This window comes from Neomonachus schauinslandi, chromosome 15 (assembly GCF_002201575.2).
Source record: "Neomonachus schauinslandi chromosome 15, ASM220157v2, whole genome shotgun sequence".
NCBI lineage: Eukaryota > Metazoa > Chordata > Mammalia > Carnivora > Phocidae > Neomonachus > Neomonachus schauinslandi.
The window spans coordinates 11,965,700-11,977,645 of record NC_058417.1 but is presented as its reverse complement, the minus strand read 5'-3'; the positions used below and the strand labels follow the sequence as shown (position 1 = coordinate 11,977,645).

At 58.3% G+C, this 11,946-nt stretch overlaps 1 protein-coding gene across 1 annotated transcript in view; it reads left to right on the top strand.

Annotated features, from left to right (window-relative positions):
- NT5M (5',3'-nucleotidase, mitochondrial) overlaps positions 1–3,469 on the top strand; it is a 38,004-nt gene extending 34,535 nt beyond the window's left edge. The window contains exons 5-6 of the mRNA XM_044921769.1: positions 1,777–1,891; positions 3,275–3,469. Coding sequence (XP_044777704.1) covers positions 1,777–1,891; positions 3,275–3,417 — 258 coding nt within the window. The 3' untranslated portion in view covers positions 3,418–3,469. The remainder of the gene's footprint in view (positions 1–1,776; positions 1,892–3,274) is intronic.
- Positions 3,470–11,946: the final 8,477 nt, after the last annotated feature.

Genomic DNA, 11,946 nt, shown 5'->3' with positions numbered 1-11,946 from the left:
GCTTACCAGAGCACATACCCTCCCCAGTGTCTATCACCCAGTCACCCCATCCCTCCCACCCCACCCCCCACTCCAGCAACCCTCAGTTTGTTTCCTGCGATTAAGAATTCCTCATATCAGTGAATTACCCTCTAGTTCTATCCACGTCATTGCAAATGGCAAGCATTCGGGTTTTTTGATGGCTGAGTAATATTCCATTGTATATATATATAATACCACATCTTCCTTATCCATTCATCTGTCGATGGACATCTTGGCTCTTTCCACAGTTTGGCTATTATGGACATTGCTGCTATAAACATTGGGGTGCAGGTGCCCCTTCGGATCCCTACATTTGTATCTTTGGGGTAAATACCCAGTAGTGCAATTGCTGGATCATATGGTAGCTCTATTTTCAACTTTTTGAGGAACCTCCATACTGTTTTCCAGAGTGGCTGCACCAGCTTGCATTCCCACCAACAGTGTAGGAGGGTTCCCCTTTCTCCGCATCCCCGCCAACATCTGTCGTTTCCTGACTTGTTAATTTTAGCCATTCTGACCGGTGTGAGGTGGTATCTCATTGTGGTTTTCATTTGCATTTCCCTGATGCCTAGTGATGTTGAGCATTTTTTCATGTGTTTGTTGGCCATTTGTAGGTCTTCTTTGAAGAAAAGAACTTGTCAAACTCAGCACCCAAAACCCAAAAAATCCAGTCAAGAAATGGGCAGAAAACATGGATTTCATCTCTTACAGACAGAGGGGTCCACAATAAATTGGGAATTTAGAAAACAACCAGTCCTTCTCCATAGACAGTTTGTGAAACCAAGCTCTAATAGATGCCTGGCGGACTGAGAACAAGGAGTCCCTCTCCACCAAGGCCAGCGAGGCCCCATGGGACCTGGCCTGCCCCCTGCCTCTCTCTTTCCTCCTGCTTCTCTTCTGCACTCCAGCCACTCAGATAAACTCCAAAGTGTGTTCCTGCCCTGCACCGTTTGCATTTGTTATTCTGTGTGGAACTTTCTAGACCTTTAATACCCAGGCTCTGCCACGTCCTGCGTGGCCAGTTGCAGATGTCTCTTCTCAGAGAGGCCTTCTCTCCCTGCCCTCTGTCAGAGCTCCTTGCTGTATTACTTGGGAGGCCTGTTCCACCTGAATTTGCTTGTCTGTGTGCTGTGTCTCCTGCATTGTAGAATGTGGACTGCATGAGAGCATCTCTCCTACACACCGGGGGCTTCCAGGTCCTAGTGGATGCTCAGTAGACCCTGGGTGCATAAGGGACTGAATGAAGAGAATGCTGCCTGCTGCATCAGCTGTTTGAGGCTTAGATAAGATGATGGGTGGTGAGTGTTTGCGGAGTAGGTATGCTGGAAACATTAGCCCTGGGCCATTCCTGCCTCCGCATTGCACTGCACCCCACGCAGGTCAGGGGCCCTGCAGACTGCTGTTTGGGGGCAGTTTCCCTGGAGGCATCTAATGAATTGCTTCAGTGTGTCTTGAGCTCTGTCCCCCTTCGCCTCTGTCCCTAGAGCCCAACAGAGTGCATGCACACGGGGATCAGAGAAGGCAATCATGGCATGAGTGTTGGATTGCGTAGACCAGGCATGGGCAGGATTGGAGCTGTGGGGACATGGACAAGTCACACCATCTCCGGAGTATCCGTTTTCTCTGCTGCCCGTGGGATCATCTCATCTCCTTGATGGCGGCCCTTCTTCCTGGAGAAAGCCTGGCCGGGCCCCAGCTCCGTCTGTGCCCAGGTCTGATGGCACTCTCTTCTCCCCCTACCTGTTTGTGTTCCAGTATGCCTGGGTGGAGAAGCACTTTGGCTCTGACTTTCTGGATCACATTGTGCTGGCCACAGACAAGACCGTGGTCTCTGCCGACCTTCTCATAGACGACAGGCCAGACATCACAGGCAAGTGGCCTACGGCAGGTGAGGAGCGAGTGTGGACCTGAGAGCTGCCGGGACAAACAGCATGTGGGGCTGGCCTCAGGGCCCCTGTCCTGAGTGGTCCCCACTTGATCACCAGCGGTGTATTAGGCCTCTAGCCTCAGGCCCAGTGCCGAGCCCCTTCCCTACCAGGAAGACAAGGTTATTCTCAGCATCCAGCCTTGGAAGGGGTGCCACTGGGAGTCAGGAGAAGCAGGTCCTAGCTCCTGGGGTAACGCATGGGGTGGCCTCGGATGAGTCCCTTTATACCTTGAGGCCTTGCCTTTCTTATGTAAGATGAGGGCCAGACTGGCTTCCAAAAGTTTGGTTTTAGCACCAAAGCCATTTTTTTCCCCAAGAGCAATTTGGAGTGAAGCTACTATGTAAAACAGAAGAGCAAAGCATCATTTCTTTAGTTGAAGCTGGTTTTGGAACTGTATTTACCCCTTTTGCGTCTAGGTGACTCCTTCCCAACAAACAAACAAACAAATACACACACACACAAACAAACCTTAAACCGGCTTAGAAAGGAGAGGGGAGATTTATTAGCACACCTACTTGGAAAGGTGAGGTAGGGAGGCTTCAGGCACAGTGAAACAAGGAGCTCGAACAACATGAGTCCAAATTCAGTTTCTTTGTCTCCCGGCTCTGCTCTGGTTTTGTCTTTGTACGCAGGCATGCTCTCTCCTCTCGGTAGCCGTCAGCAGTTTGAGGGTTAAATCCTATTCTTTTGGACACCTCAGTGGGGGAATACAGAATATTGCTTCCCTGATGGCTTTTGGAGCTGCCTCAGGAAGCATGTGCATCTCTGCACTAGTCACAGTGTCCAGAGGGTAGAATTCGTGGGTGTGCCCACCCCTGACCTCCCAGACCACGCGGTGCACCAAGGAGAGTCAGGGCACACAGAGGGGGGGCCCAGCGCCCCGCTCAGCTTCCGTGTCCAGCCACGGGGGAGCAGGGGAGAGGCCTGTGCAAGGAGGAGCCAGGGAGTCAGTGCCAGTGCACGGAGGTGGACGTGAGGGATGGGAGCTTGGGGGGGCTCGTGGGGCCCACGGCCAAGAGCCGGGAAGCTGCGGGAAGGCTGAGCCCGCAGGAGGGCAGGGGCGGGCATCAGCAGGGCTCAGCCTCCGGTGGTGGCCGCCGCGATGGCCGGCACAGAAGTCCCCGTGTGCGGTGCATCCGCCGGGTGCCACCCCCCTTCCCCACCCCCCCACCCCCGTGCTTCCCGTGGGCCAGGCTCACGTGATCCTGGCCACCTGCGTCGGGACAGGCCCTAGTGTGGTCACCACTTGACGGACGGGCCTGGGAAGCCTGCCTGAGGACGCTCGGGGGCCTCCGGGGACTGAGGCGCTGCTTTCCCGCCCACAGGGGCCGAGCCAAACCCCAGCTGGGAGCACATCCTCTTCACGGCCTGTCACAATCGGCACGTGCAGCTGCAGCCCCCCAGCCGCAGGCTGCACTCGTGGGCGGACGACTGGAAGGCCATCCTGGACAGCAAGCGGCCCCGCTGAGCTGGACTGTGCTCTGGGCTCCACCGCGGGGCCCCTGACCTCAGGGCTCCCAGCTCAGCGCCCCCCCAGGGCGGGGTGGGGGTCCCTCTCACATGGCCCGGGCCCACTGCATGTCTCCCCGCTCTCCCCAGCCCCCGCCAGGCCTTAAACTGATCTCGGGGCAGGGCTGGCCCAAGGGCCCTGGACAAGACACGTCCGGCCAGGCGGTGCAGGCCGACCTCGGGCCAGGGCCAGGCTGCACGGGGCTAAAGGGGCTCCAGACCAGAAGGAGCCGAGGGCCAGCAGTCCTGCCCCCATCCCTCAGGGAAGTCCCCCCCCGCATCGTGTCCGCGGCCCCTCGGCCATGGTGCTGGCAGTGAGGTTTTGGCAGGGTGAGAGGGCTACGAGCAGGAGCAGGTGGGACGAGCCCTCACAGTCTGGGCCGCAGCCCCTCCCTCCCCTCCCCTTCCGCCGGGGCCCCGCGCCCCCCACCCCCGCCCGGGGGCCCACCGTGGATTCAGCAAACACTCCCCGAGTGCCAGGGCACGCCAGGCTCTGTGCTGGGGGCTCCGCACGCCGCCCTGCCTTGGACCAGCCGAGAGGTTTCACGCACCCCTGTCCCTGGGGCCCCGCTCAGGGCCCAGCAGTCAGCAGCCTTGAACATTTGTTGAAGGCCGGCCAAATAAATGCGGTTCACGTGTCGCCCGAGGATGTGGCCCCCCTCTAGCCCCTGCCCCGAGATCGTCCGGCGTCTGGCCCCTGGGCACCCAGCTGCACACCTTGTAAGTACCTGGGGGGCCGCCTGCACTGCTGAGGGCGCTGAGGAGGGCGCGGCCTCACCGCCCACTTCACCACGGATGCTGCGTGGGACCAAGGAGGAATGGGCTGAGGGAGGAGCTGGTGGCCATGGTGGTCCCCTGGGTAGGCTGCCCACCACGCTGACTGGTCCCCCTCTCACGTGCCTCCTTGCCATGCATGCCCTCCGGCCCCGGCCTCCAGCCCCTCCTGCCCTGCCCAGTTCAGAGCACCCCACTCTCTGCTCCTCTCCCATACAGTGTTCCTAATGAGAGCCCAGGAGCCATGTGGGGAAGGGGCCGGGGGAGGTCACCCTCTTCCTTTTGTGCTTTTCGGCTTCTGTGCTCTTCCGCCCACCGGGAAGTGGCAACTTGAACCTACCATCACCTCCCCAGGCTTTCTTGAAGACCTTCGCCCCTCCACTTGCTGTCCTCCCCCTCGCCGCCCTGCAGAGAACCCCTAGTTGTCCCATCTCTGGGGGCCTCCTGGGAGGCCCCTGTGACAGGTACACTCGGGCTGCCCCACGGGGTGGCGTCAAGTGGGAGAAAAGGTGAGGGAAAAGTGTCTGAAGCTCGGGCTGGCTGAGCTTCGGGGCTTTGTGGCTCTCAGGCCAGCTTGGTCATCCAGATAAGGAAGGAAGGACTGTCGGCTTGATCAAAGGCGGTCTTCCACGGCGCTGTCCCACCTCGGTGGCTGTAGCCCTCGGGGGGTGGGGTGGGGGCTCTGCGGGTCCTGTCCTACGAGGAGTGTATTTGGGGTTGCGTCACCTGACCAAGCAGGGCAGCGTCCTGGGGAGTCTTGGCCACCCCAGCCTGTAACTCTGGGAGGAGTTAGACCCTGGAGGGCTGGCTCCCCAGCTGCTCCCCGGAGAAGACCCTCTGTTGCTACCCACTTGAGGACAAGGCCACTGTCTAAGGGCCAGGAGACCGTGCCACCTGCATGACGTACTTTCTTCCTGGGCCTGTGTCTTGTGGCCTCCACGCCCCAGTCGCCAGCAGAGGCCTGCCCACCGAGCCTTCACACCCTCTCCTAAGAGCCTCCCCTGCTTGGTGGTCATGCGGAGACCCCCTGGGATCCCATCGCCCGGGACCGGCAGGGCATCGCAGCCTCTGGCTTGGTGAGAACCACGCTCTGCCCGGACTTGACCTTCTGGCTGGGAGGAAGACCCACAGAGCACCTGCTGCTCGTGGGGCTGGTGCTAGCTCAAAGCCGCAGCAGTGGACCAGACCCAGCCCGCCTGGTGCCCTCAAAACAAAAAGGCCACTTAGTTCATTTTTGTCTCGGGGCCTCATTGTGCTGAGGACAGAAACTTAATCTCATCAGGCTTTTCTCGGCCACATCTGGTTCCTCCCCAGGGAGTGTCCCAAGCGTGGGGTGGGAGGCGTGCTGGGGTGTGTGGTGGGGATGCGGGGTGTGTGGATGTGGGGGCACTTTATTTCGTGTAGTGATGGCAGTGGTGAAGGGAATCCCCTCCTCATCCTCGTGCTGGGGTCACTGGACCCATGGGTGCTGGCGCTGCTGACCTAGCCTGTCCCCCCCGAGGTCAGCTTTAGAGCCCCCCGTCTGGGGGACAGGCCACCTCCGTCAGACGGAGACAGTTTCTCCCGCCTGTGCCCTGCTGGGGGCAGTGAGACCCCTTTGCCTGCTCACCTCCTGCAGCCTTTTCTTCCCCTGCTCCCGGCCCCTGATGAACTGCAGGGCGCTCTAGGGCCCCGGGCATGAGGAGGGGTGGGGCGGGAGGCCAGGGCACAGAGCCCCCTCTTGGGGACTCCCTCCCTCGCATCTGCCAGCTGTCTACTCCCAGCCCGTGGCAGGGCCTGATTCTAGATCTGCTCCTCTCGGAGCTCTGGCAAGGGTGCTGTGCTCCGAGTCTCCCCAAACCTTTCCTTTTCATCTGATGGCCGCCAGGACTTTTAAAGGCCAGTTTAAAAACTCCAAAGCTACAAATCGCTGAATTCATTCTTTGCTCATCGAAGCTCACTCACCCTGAGGTAGCACTCACCTCTTCAGCTGCCTCATTCGTTTAAAGGAGAAAAAATAATTGCAGGGCAAGGATGCTTTAGTCAGTGCTTGGGAATGTGGCCCCGCCGGACAGGCCATCCAGAACTCACTGTAATTATACCCAGCGCTCCAGGAGAGGTCTGGGGGCTGCGGGGGGCGGGGGCGGGGGGGAGGCAAGTGGAGTGGGGCCCTGGGCTGCCTGAGGTCCCGGAGAGGCCTCTTCCAGCAGGGGGCATCACCTGAGGGCTGGGTAGAAGAGGGTAGAGCCCTCTTGGCTGAGGGAAGGCGGTGCAGAGGCCCTGGGGCTGGAGGGTGTTGCCGAGGAGCAGAAGGGAGTGTAGGAGGGAGGACTGGAAGCCAGAGAAGAGAAAGGGGAGGTAGGAGATAGAACCTGGGCAGGTAACCAGCATGGACGGCTGCCCACCCCATGGCACTCACTCTGCCGTGGGGCCCGTCACCACCCTCTTTGTGCCGGTGAGGGGGGGCACCCGCAACAGCCGATGACAGAGGCCAGGACTGCGAGGCTTTATGATTTTGTTCTTGTCAAATGGGATACACACAATTGGAATGAAGGTGACTTTCTTCAAAGCCTGAGAGGCATATGTTTTGCTTTAGAACCGTTGAATGGACTGCAGCGACGGAAGTCCGCCCTCCCGGTAGGAAAGCCAGCTTGTCCTGCCCTGAGATGAGGTGGCCCTGGTCAGAAGTGGAGAGTTGCCCCTTTGAAAACATTGGAAATGTTCTGGGTCCTAGGGCCAGGGCTCCTGGAAGGAGCGACGGCCTCCAGGTCAGCTAGGGATTTTAGGCAGAAAGACTCAGTGTAGTTTCTTCAGTCTTCTGGGTCACGGTGTCCCCACTGGGACCCATTCCAAAATCATAACCTTAGCAATGATCATTTCCTTAGCACTTACGGTGTTCCAGAGCCTGACGAGCATGTTCTATGGCCTCATAACCACCCTCTTGCGGTCACTCCCACTTAACTGACGGGGCTGTGGTCTCAGCAGAGTCAAGGGTCCCCACCGAGGCCGTCCCGGGTCAGTGGTGCCAGCAGGATTGTAGCCCAGGCGACTGTGCTATGGGGCTTGTGACCTCTACATGACACTGTCCTCCAATCTGGAATGCCCTAAGTGCTCAGGTGTTCGTGGTGAAAGCTGAGTCAGTGCTCAAGGGATGGGCCTCCATCTGAAGGTGAGTATTCAGGCACTCAGCCTGCAGCAGACCCGAGGGCAGGTGGGAAAGGGTCAGGCCAGACCTGTGCATTGCCTAGAAGTCAGGAGAGTTGGCTGAGTTGGCCCTCAGTCACAAGCCCGAGGAAGGGGATATGGGGGGGGGGGGGGAGAAAGGGGGGGGGGGGGGAGGGGTGGGGGGGAAGCTCACTGATTGCTCTGCAGGCCAGGCAGAAGGACGAATATAACAGAGCATGCATGACACTTGATACATGACCTGTGGCCCCTGATTTGCCAGTGGTCCTTCCCTGCACTCCTGCCATTCAGGCAAAGCCAGGAGTTCCACTGCCCCACAGAACGGCAGGCACGTGTTGTCTAGAACAGGAAGTCCATGGGGGGGGCAGGAAGGAGGAGACGGCCTGGGTCAGTCCTCACTAGAGAGAACGTGCCTGCTGGTATGGGGATGAGTGACCACAGCTAGAGCAAGGGTGAGCAGGAAGGGTCCTGGGAAGGGACCCCCCCCACCCTCTCGCAAGTGTGTGCATCAGGGGTGTGAGAGGGATGTTAGAAATTCCAGCAGCCAACCCAGCTGCTTGAGGAGGCCAGTTTCACAGGCAGGGGAGCCACTGAGCAGGTGCGGCCGAGGTGGCCCCCAAGATCCCGGCTCTCCCTCTGGCCCAGAAGGGAATGAATTCAGGGTCCCTGCATGCCTGTGTGGGGGATGCAGATGGAGGAGGACCCTGGCCGGGAGCTCATTAGGTGGCCGCCGAGGAGGGCCCAAATGGCCCTGTGGCTGAGGGCTGTCGGGGGACCACCCAATCTGGCTGGGCCAAGAGCAGACCCTCATTAGCCCTGAAGCAGGGACTCGGTAGTGCAAGCAGGTAGGGTGAGGCTCACCGCCTAAAGCCAGGAGACATGAGCCCTGACCTGGGCTCCAAGCGGAAGCCAGCTCCTGGATCCAGATGTCCTCTTGGCTGGGACAGAAACGAGGGAGACCCTCTGAAGAGCAAGAGGGGATCTCAGCCCCTCCAGGAGTGAGGATTTAGAGTTGAACGCCTCTGGAAAGAGCCTGAGTTAGAGATCAAAGAAGACTGTTTTAGGTGGAAAGAGACTGAGTTAGTTTTAGTTGGCAATTAAAAAAACAGTTATCAGTCATAGTTAATATCAAGCATGTATCTGCTTGATATTATCCATAGAGTTTTAGCTTATGTATATTTGGTTTCTCCCACAACCTGCCCAGGAAGCAGGGCTCAGAGAGGTTAATTGACAAGCCCTGGGCCACCCAGTGGGCAGAGATGGGCTCTGAAGTCAGCTCCCAGAGCCTGCAGGGAAGAGCCAGAGGGCAGCCTGACAGTGGGAGGGTCTGGGAACAGGGAGTCTGGAGACTGGGTTTGCCACCAGCTTGCTGGGAACTCTCTGCAAAGCCACTTCTCTCTCAGCCTGTTCCAGAGCTGGTCAGCTTCCATGGTGGCATGAGAAGGGGTTGCAGGCAATAAGGACGTTTATTCCTCCCTGGAGAAAACAGACTTGCTCTGTGAAACAAGGTGGTGAAATCGGTGGTGGGGAGCCCCCCCCCCCCCCGCCCCCCTCCGTGGGGTCGGATTTGTGTGGGCTCTGGAGGCTCGGATGGGAACCAGGGGCGCTTATCCTGGCTTGGCCACCAGGTGGCAGCACAGCCCACTCTTGAAATTGTGTGTGTGGCGGGGGGTTGGGGGGGTGGGGACGGGGACACTAGTGATTAGTGAGTACAGAGGCAATTGCTGGGAAAGAAGAAGGAAGGGCCAAATTCCCTAAGCTCCGTGCTGGCCCTCCTGGACCAGCTCTTCTTGCCTCTTCCTCCCGAGCTGTTGTGGACAAGATGGGGGGCCCTGGGTGTCAGGCCGAGGACCCTTGTCCAGCCTGCCTGGCTCCAGCCACAAACCTCTAACACCAGCCACCCTCAAGGACTTCAGGGGGCCTGAAGAGAAAAGACATCCTGCTTCCGAGTCAGGAGCTTGTGCAGGTCCCAAGCCAGCTTTGGCTCCCTGAGGGTAAGGGGGAGACTCCTCAGCACTCCAGGAAGGCCCTTCCTGACCTGGCCCTGCCCACGTCTCTCAGATACCCTGGACCTCTGCGGCCCCTGGAATGCATCTTACCGGTGTCTTCACACGTGCTGTTTGCTGCCCTTTGCCAGAGGGTTTCTGTGCCAAACCTGACCTCCGACCTCCTGGTGGGGAGGCAGGCTGCCGTCCCTCCCAGCCCTGCACCATCTGCGGGAAGGAAGGGCTGGTTCGGGTTGGTGGCTGCGGTTGCAGGGGTGTGTGTGTGAGAGAGAGAGCGAGAGAGGAGTGCGGGCGGGGGGCAAAGGGAAAGGGAGAGAGAATTTTAAGCAGGCTCCGTGCTCACTGCGGAGCCCAAAGCGGGGCTCGATCTCACGACCCTGAGATCATGACCTGAGCCAAAATCAAGAGTCAGATGCTTAACTGACTGAGCTGCCCAGGTGCCCCGCATTTGCAGGTTTTCATCCAGAGTTGACCAGGCCTGGAGGCCGGGCCTCGGAGATGAACATGTCCGCACAAGTCCCAGAGTGGCAGCCCTCCACAGATAACGTTGGGGCTGTGACAAAATGACTCTTAAGGATAGAAACGCATAGAAATAGGAACCAAATCACCTGTCCAGTGAACACCTCAGCCCTGTTGGCAATTTGGATAAAATTTTTAAAATCCTGGGTTAGATTCCACAAAGCTGGTTCAGAAGCATAGACTGGGGCAGGGGACAGAAATCAGGGTACTTAAAATTTAGAGGTCAGGGGAGAAGTGGGGCTTAGGAGACGCAGCCTGTGATGTTAACAGTGTTCTTCCAGATTCTGCAGCATCCTCCCTGGCGGGGATCCTCTTTTGTGCACAGACAGGTGATGCAGGCTGGAGCGCGGGATCTGCAGTTCACACGACGGCCACAGGATGGGGCCAGAGGACCAGCTCTGGCTGCTCCGTGCCTCTCTGGGGTCCCCCAGAGTGTAGTCGGCCTCCTGGACCAGACCTGCCCGGTATTCTGGTCCCATCCTGGTGTTCCCAACCACCAGCATCTCTTTCTGACCCCCTGTATGCTCTGGAAACCCCTGTGGGCTGAGCCTGGGCTGTGCACAGAGGGGACATCAGCTACTGATTCCTGAGCAGATGGTTGAACGGCGTCAGCTCTAACCCTCACCTAAGAGAGCAGTTCAGGCTCCAGGGAGAGAGCAGGTGGGGCGGGCCTGGCTAGGGGAGAATGCTGAGAGACCTTATGCGTCCCTGTTCTCATGGAGATGGCACTGTTGCGGGGTCCCATCCAAGCTTGCTGCCTTCCCTCCTTCACAAGGCACCCCACACAAACCAGAGGCACCAGCTGGAGTCCTGAGGCATGGGCTATTGGCTAACAACATTTTTTCAGGGGATCTTTTACACCCTCCCACTCAAGTGCCCCCAGTCTGGCCGGGGACAGCTGGTGGCTGTCCTGGTTGGGCAGTGCTGAGCAGAGCTTCGGGATGAATGTGCTCACTCCTGTGTGCGCTGGAGGATTTGTCTCCACTCGCCCCATGACCCAGGCCTGTCCACACGTTTGAGTTATCTCCTGGCCCCTGGTGGCAGTTGAGCCCCTGGCCTCTGACTGGAAACAAGGCTTACCATTGTTTGCTCAACATTCCCACTCTTGACCCTGTCCTGTTCTCCCATCCTGCCCCACCCCCACAGCCCGCAACTCCCCCCTTTTCCTCTCCACTCAGTTCACCCCTGCTTGCCTCTGCCACCCCCCAGAAAGTTCTCGCAGACTGCCCTAGCCCCCTGGGACATCTCACTCTTCTGACCTCCTCAGCACTAACTGCCTGAACCACTAGCTTCAAACTTAAGCTCTAGGGAGGTGTTTCCTGTGTAGTGGATGAAAGAGTCAGGAGGAAGAGGGAAAGGATCCAACATTTATTGAGTGTACTCCAGACACGTTATCACTTCATTAATCTTCCCACACGAGTATGAAGTCAGACCAGGATAATCTGGTTTTAATTTTGTGAAAGCTGAAGCTGAGAAAGTGGAGCCTGGGTTCCACCCAACTCCGAAGGCCGTGCCAGTCCCGCCATCCAGAGCTGCTGCTCTGAGTGGAAAGGAAAACACCCCCAGGCACGCACAAGTGGAGAGGTCAAGTGGCTGCTGACTCACACTGAAGCCTCCCCGCGTGGTCCCAAATCCCAACAACATGACAAACAGGAGTGGTGCCGCTGGTGAACCAGAAACTGCCTAACACCTTAAAGGTGGAAGACAACTGGGGCTGATGGAAGGAGGGAGCCTTGGGAGAGGGGTGGCCCTGGAGGGGGGATCTGGGGACTCAAGAGGGCCCTGGGCTCCTGGCAGAATAACTAACTGTTTAGGGAGCCACCAGGTTACTTGAACCCTCTTCCCTACCACCCATATGCATGTCACACACACACACACACACACACACACACACACACACACACACCTGGGCCAAGCAGAGAACTCTGGTATCTGTGTTTTGGGGAAGTGGGGAGAAGCAAGTGTGGATGCTATAGCTGAAGAGATAGGCAGTGTCCCAGAAAACTGGTAACACCCAGGGAGAATGG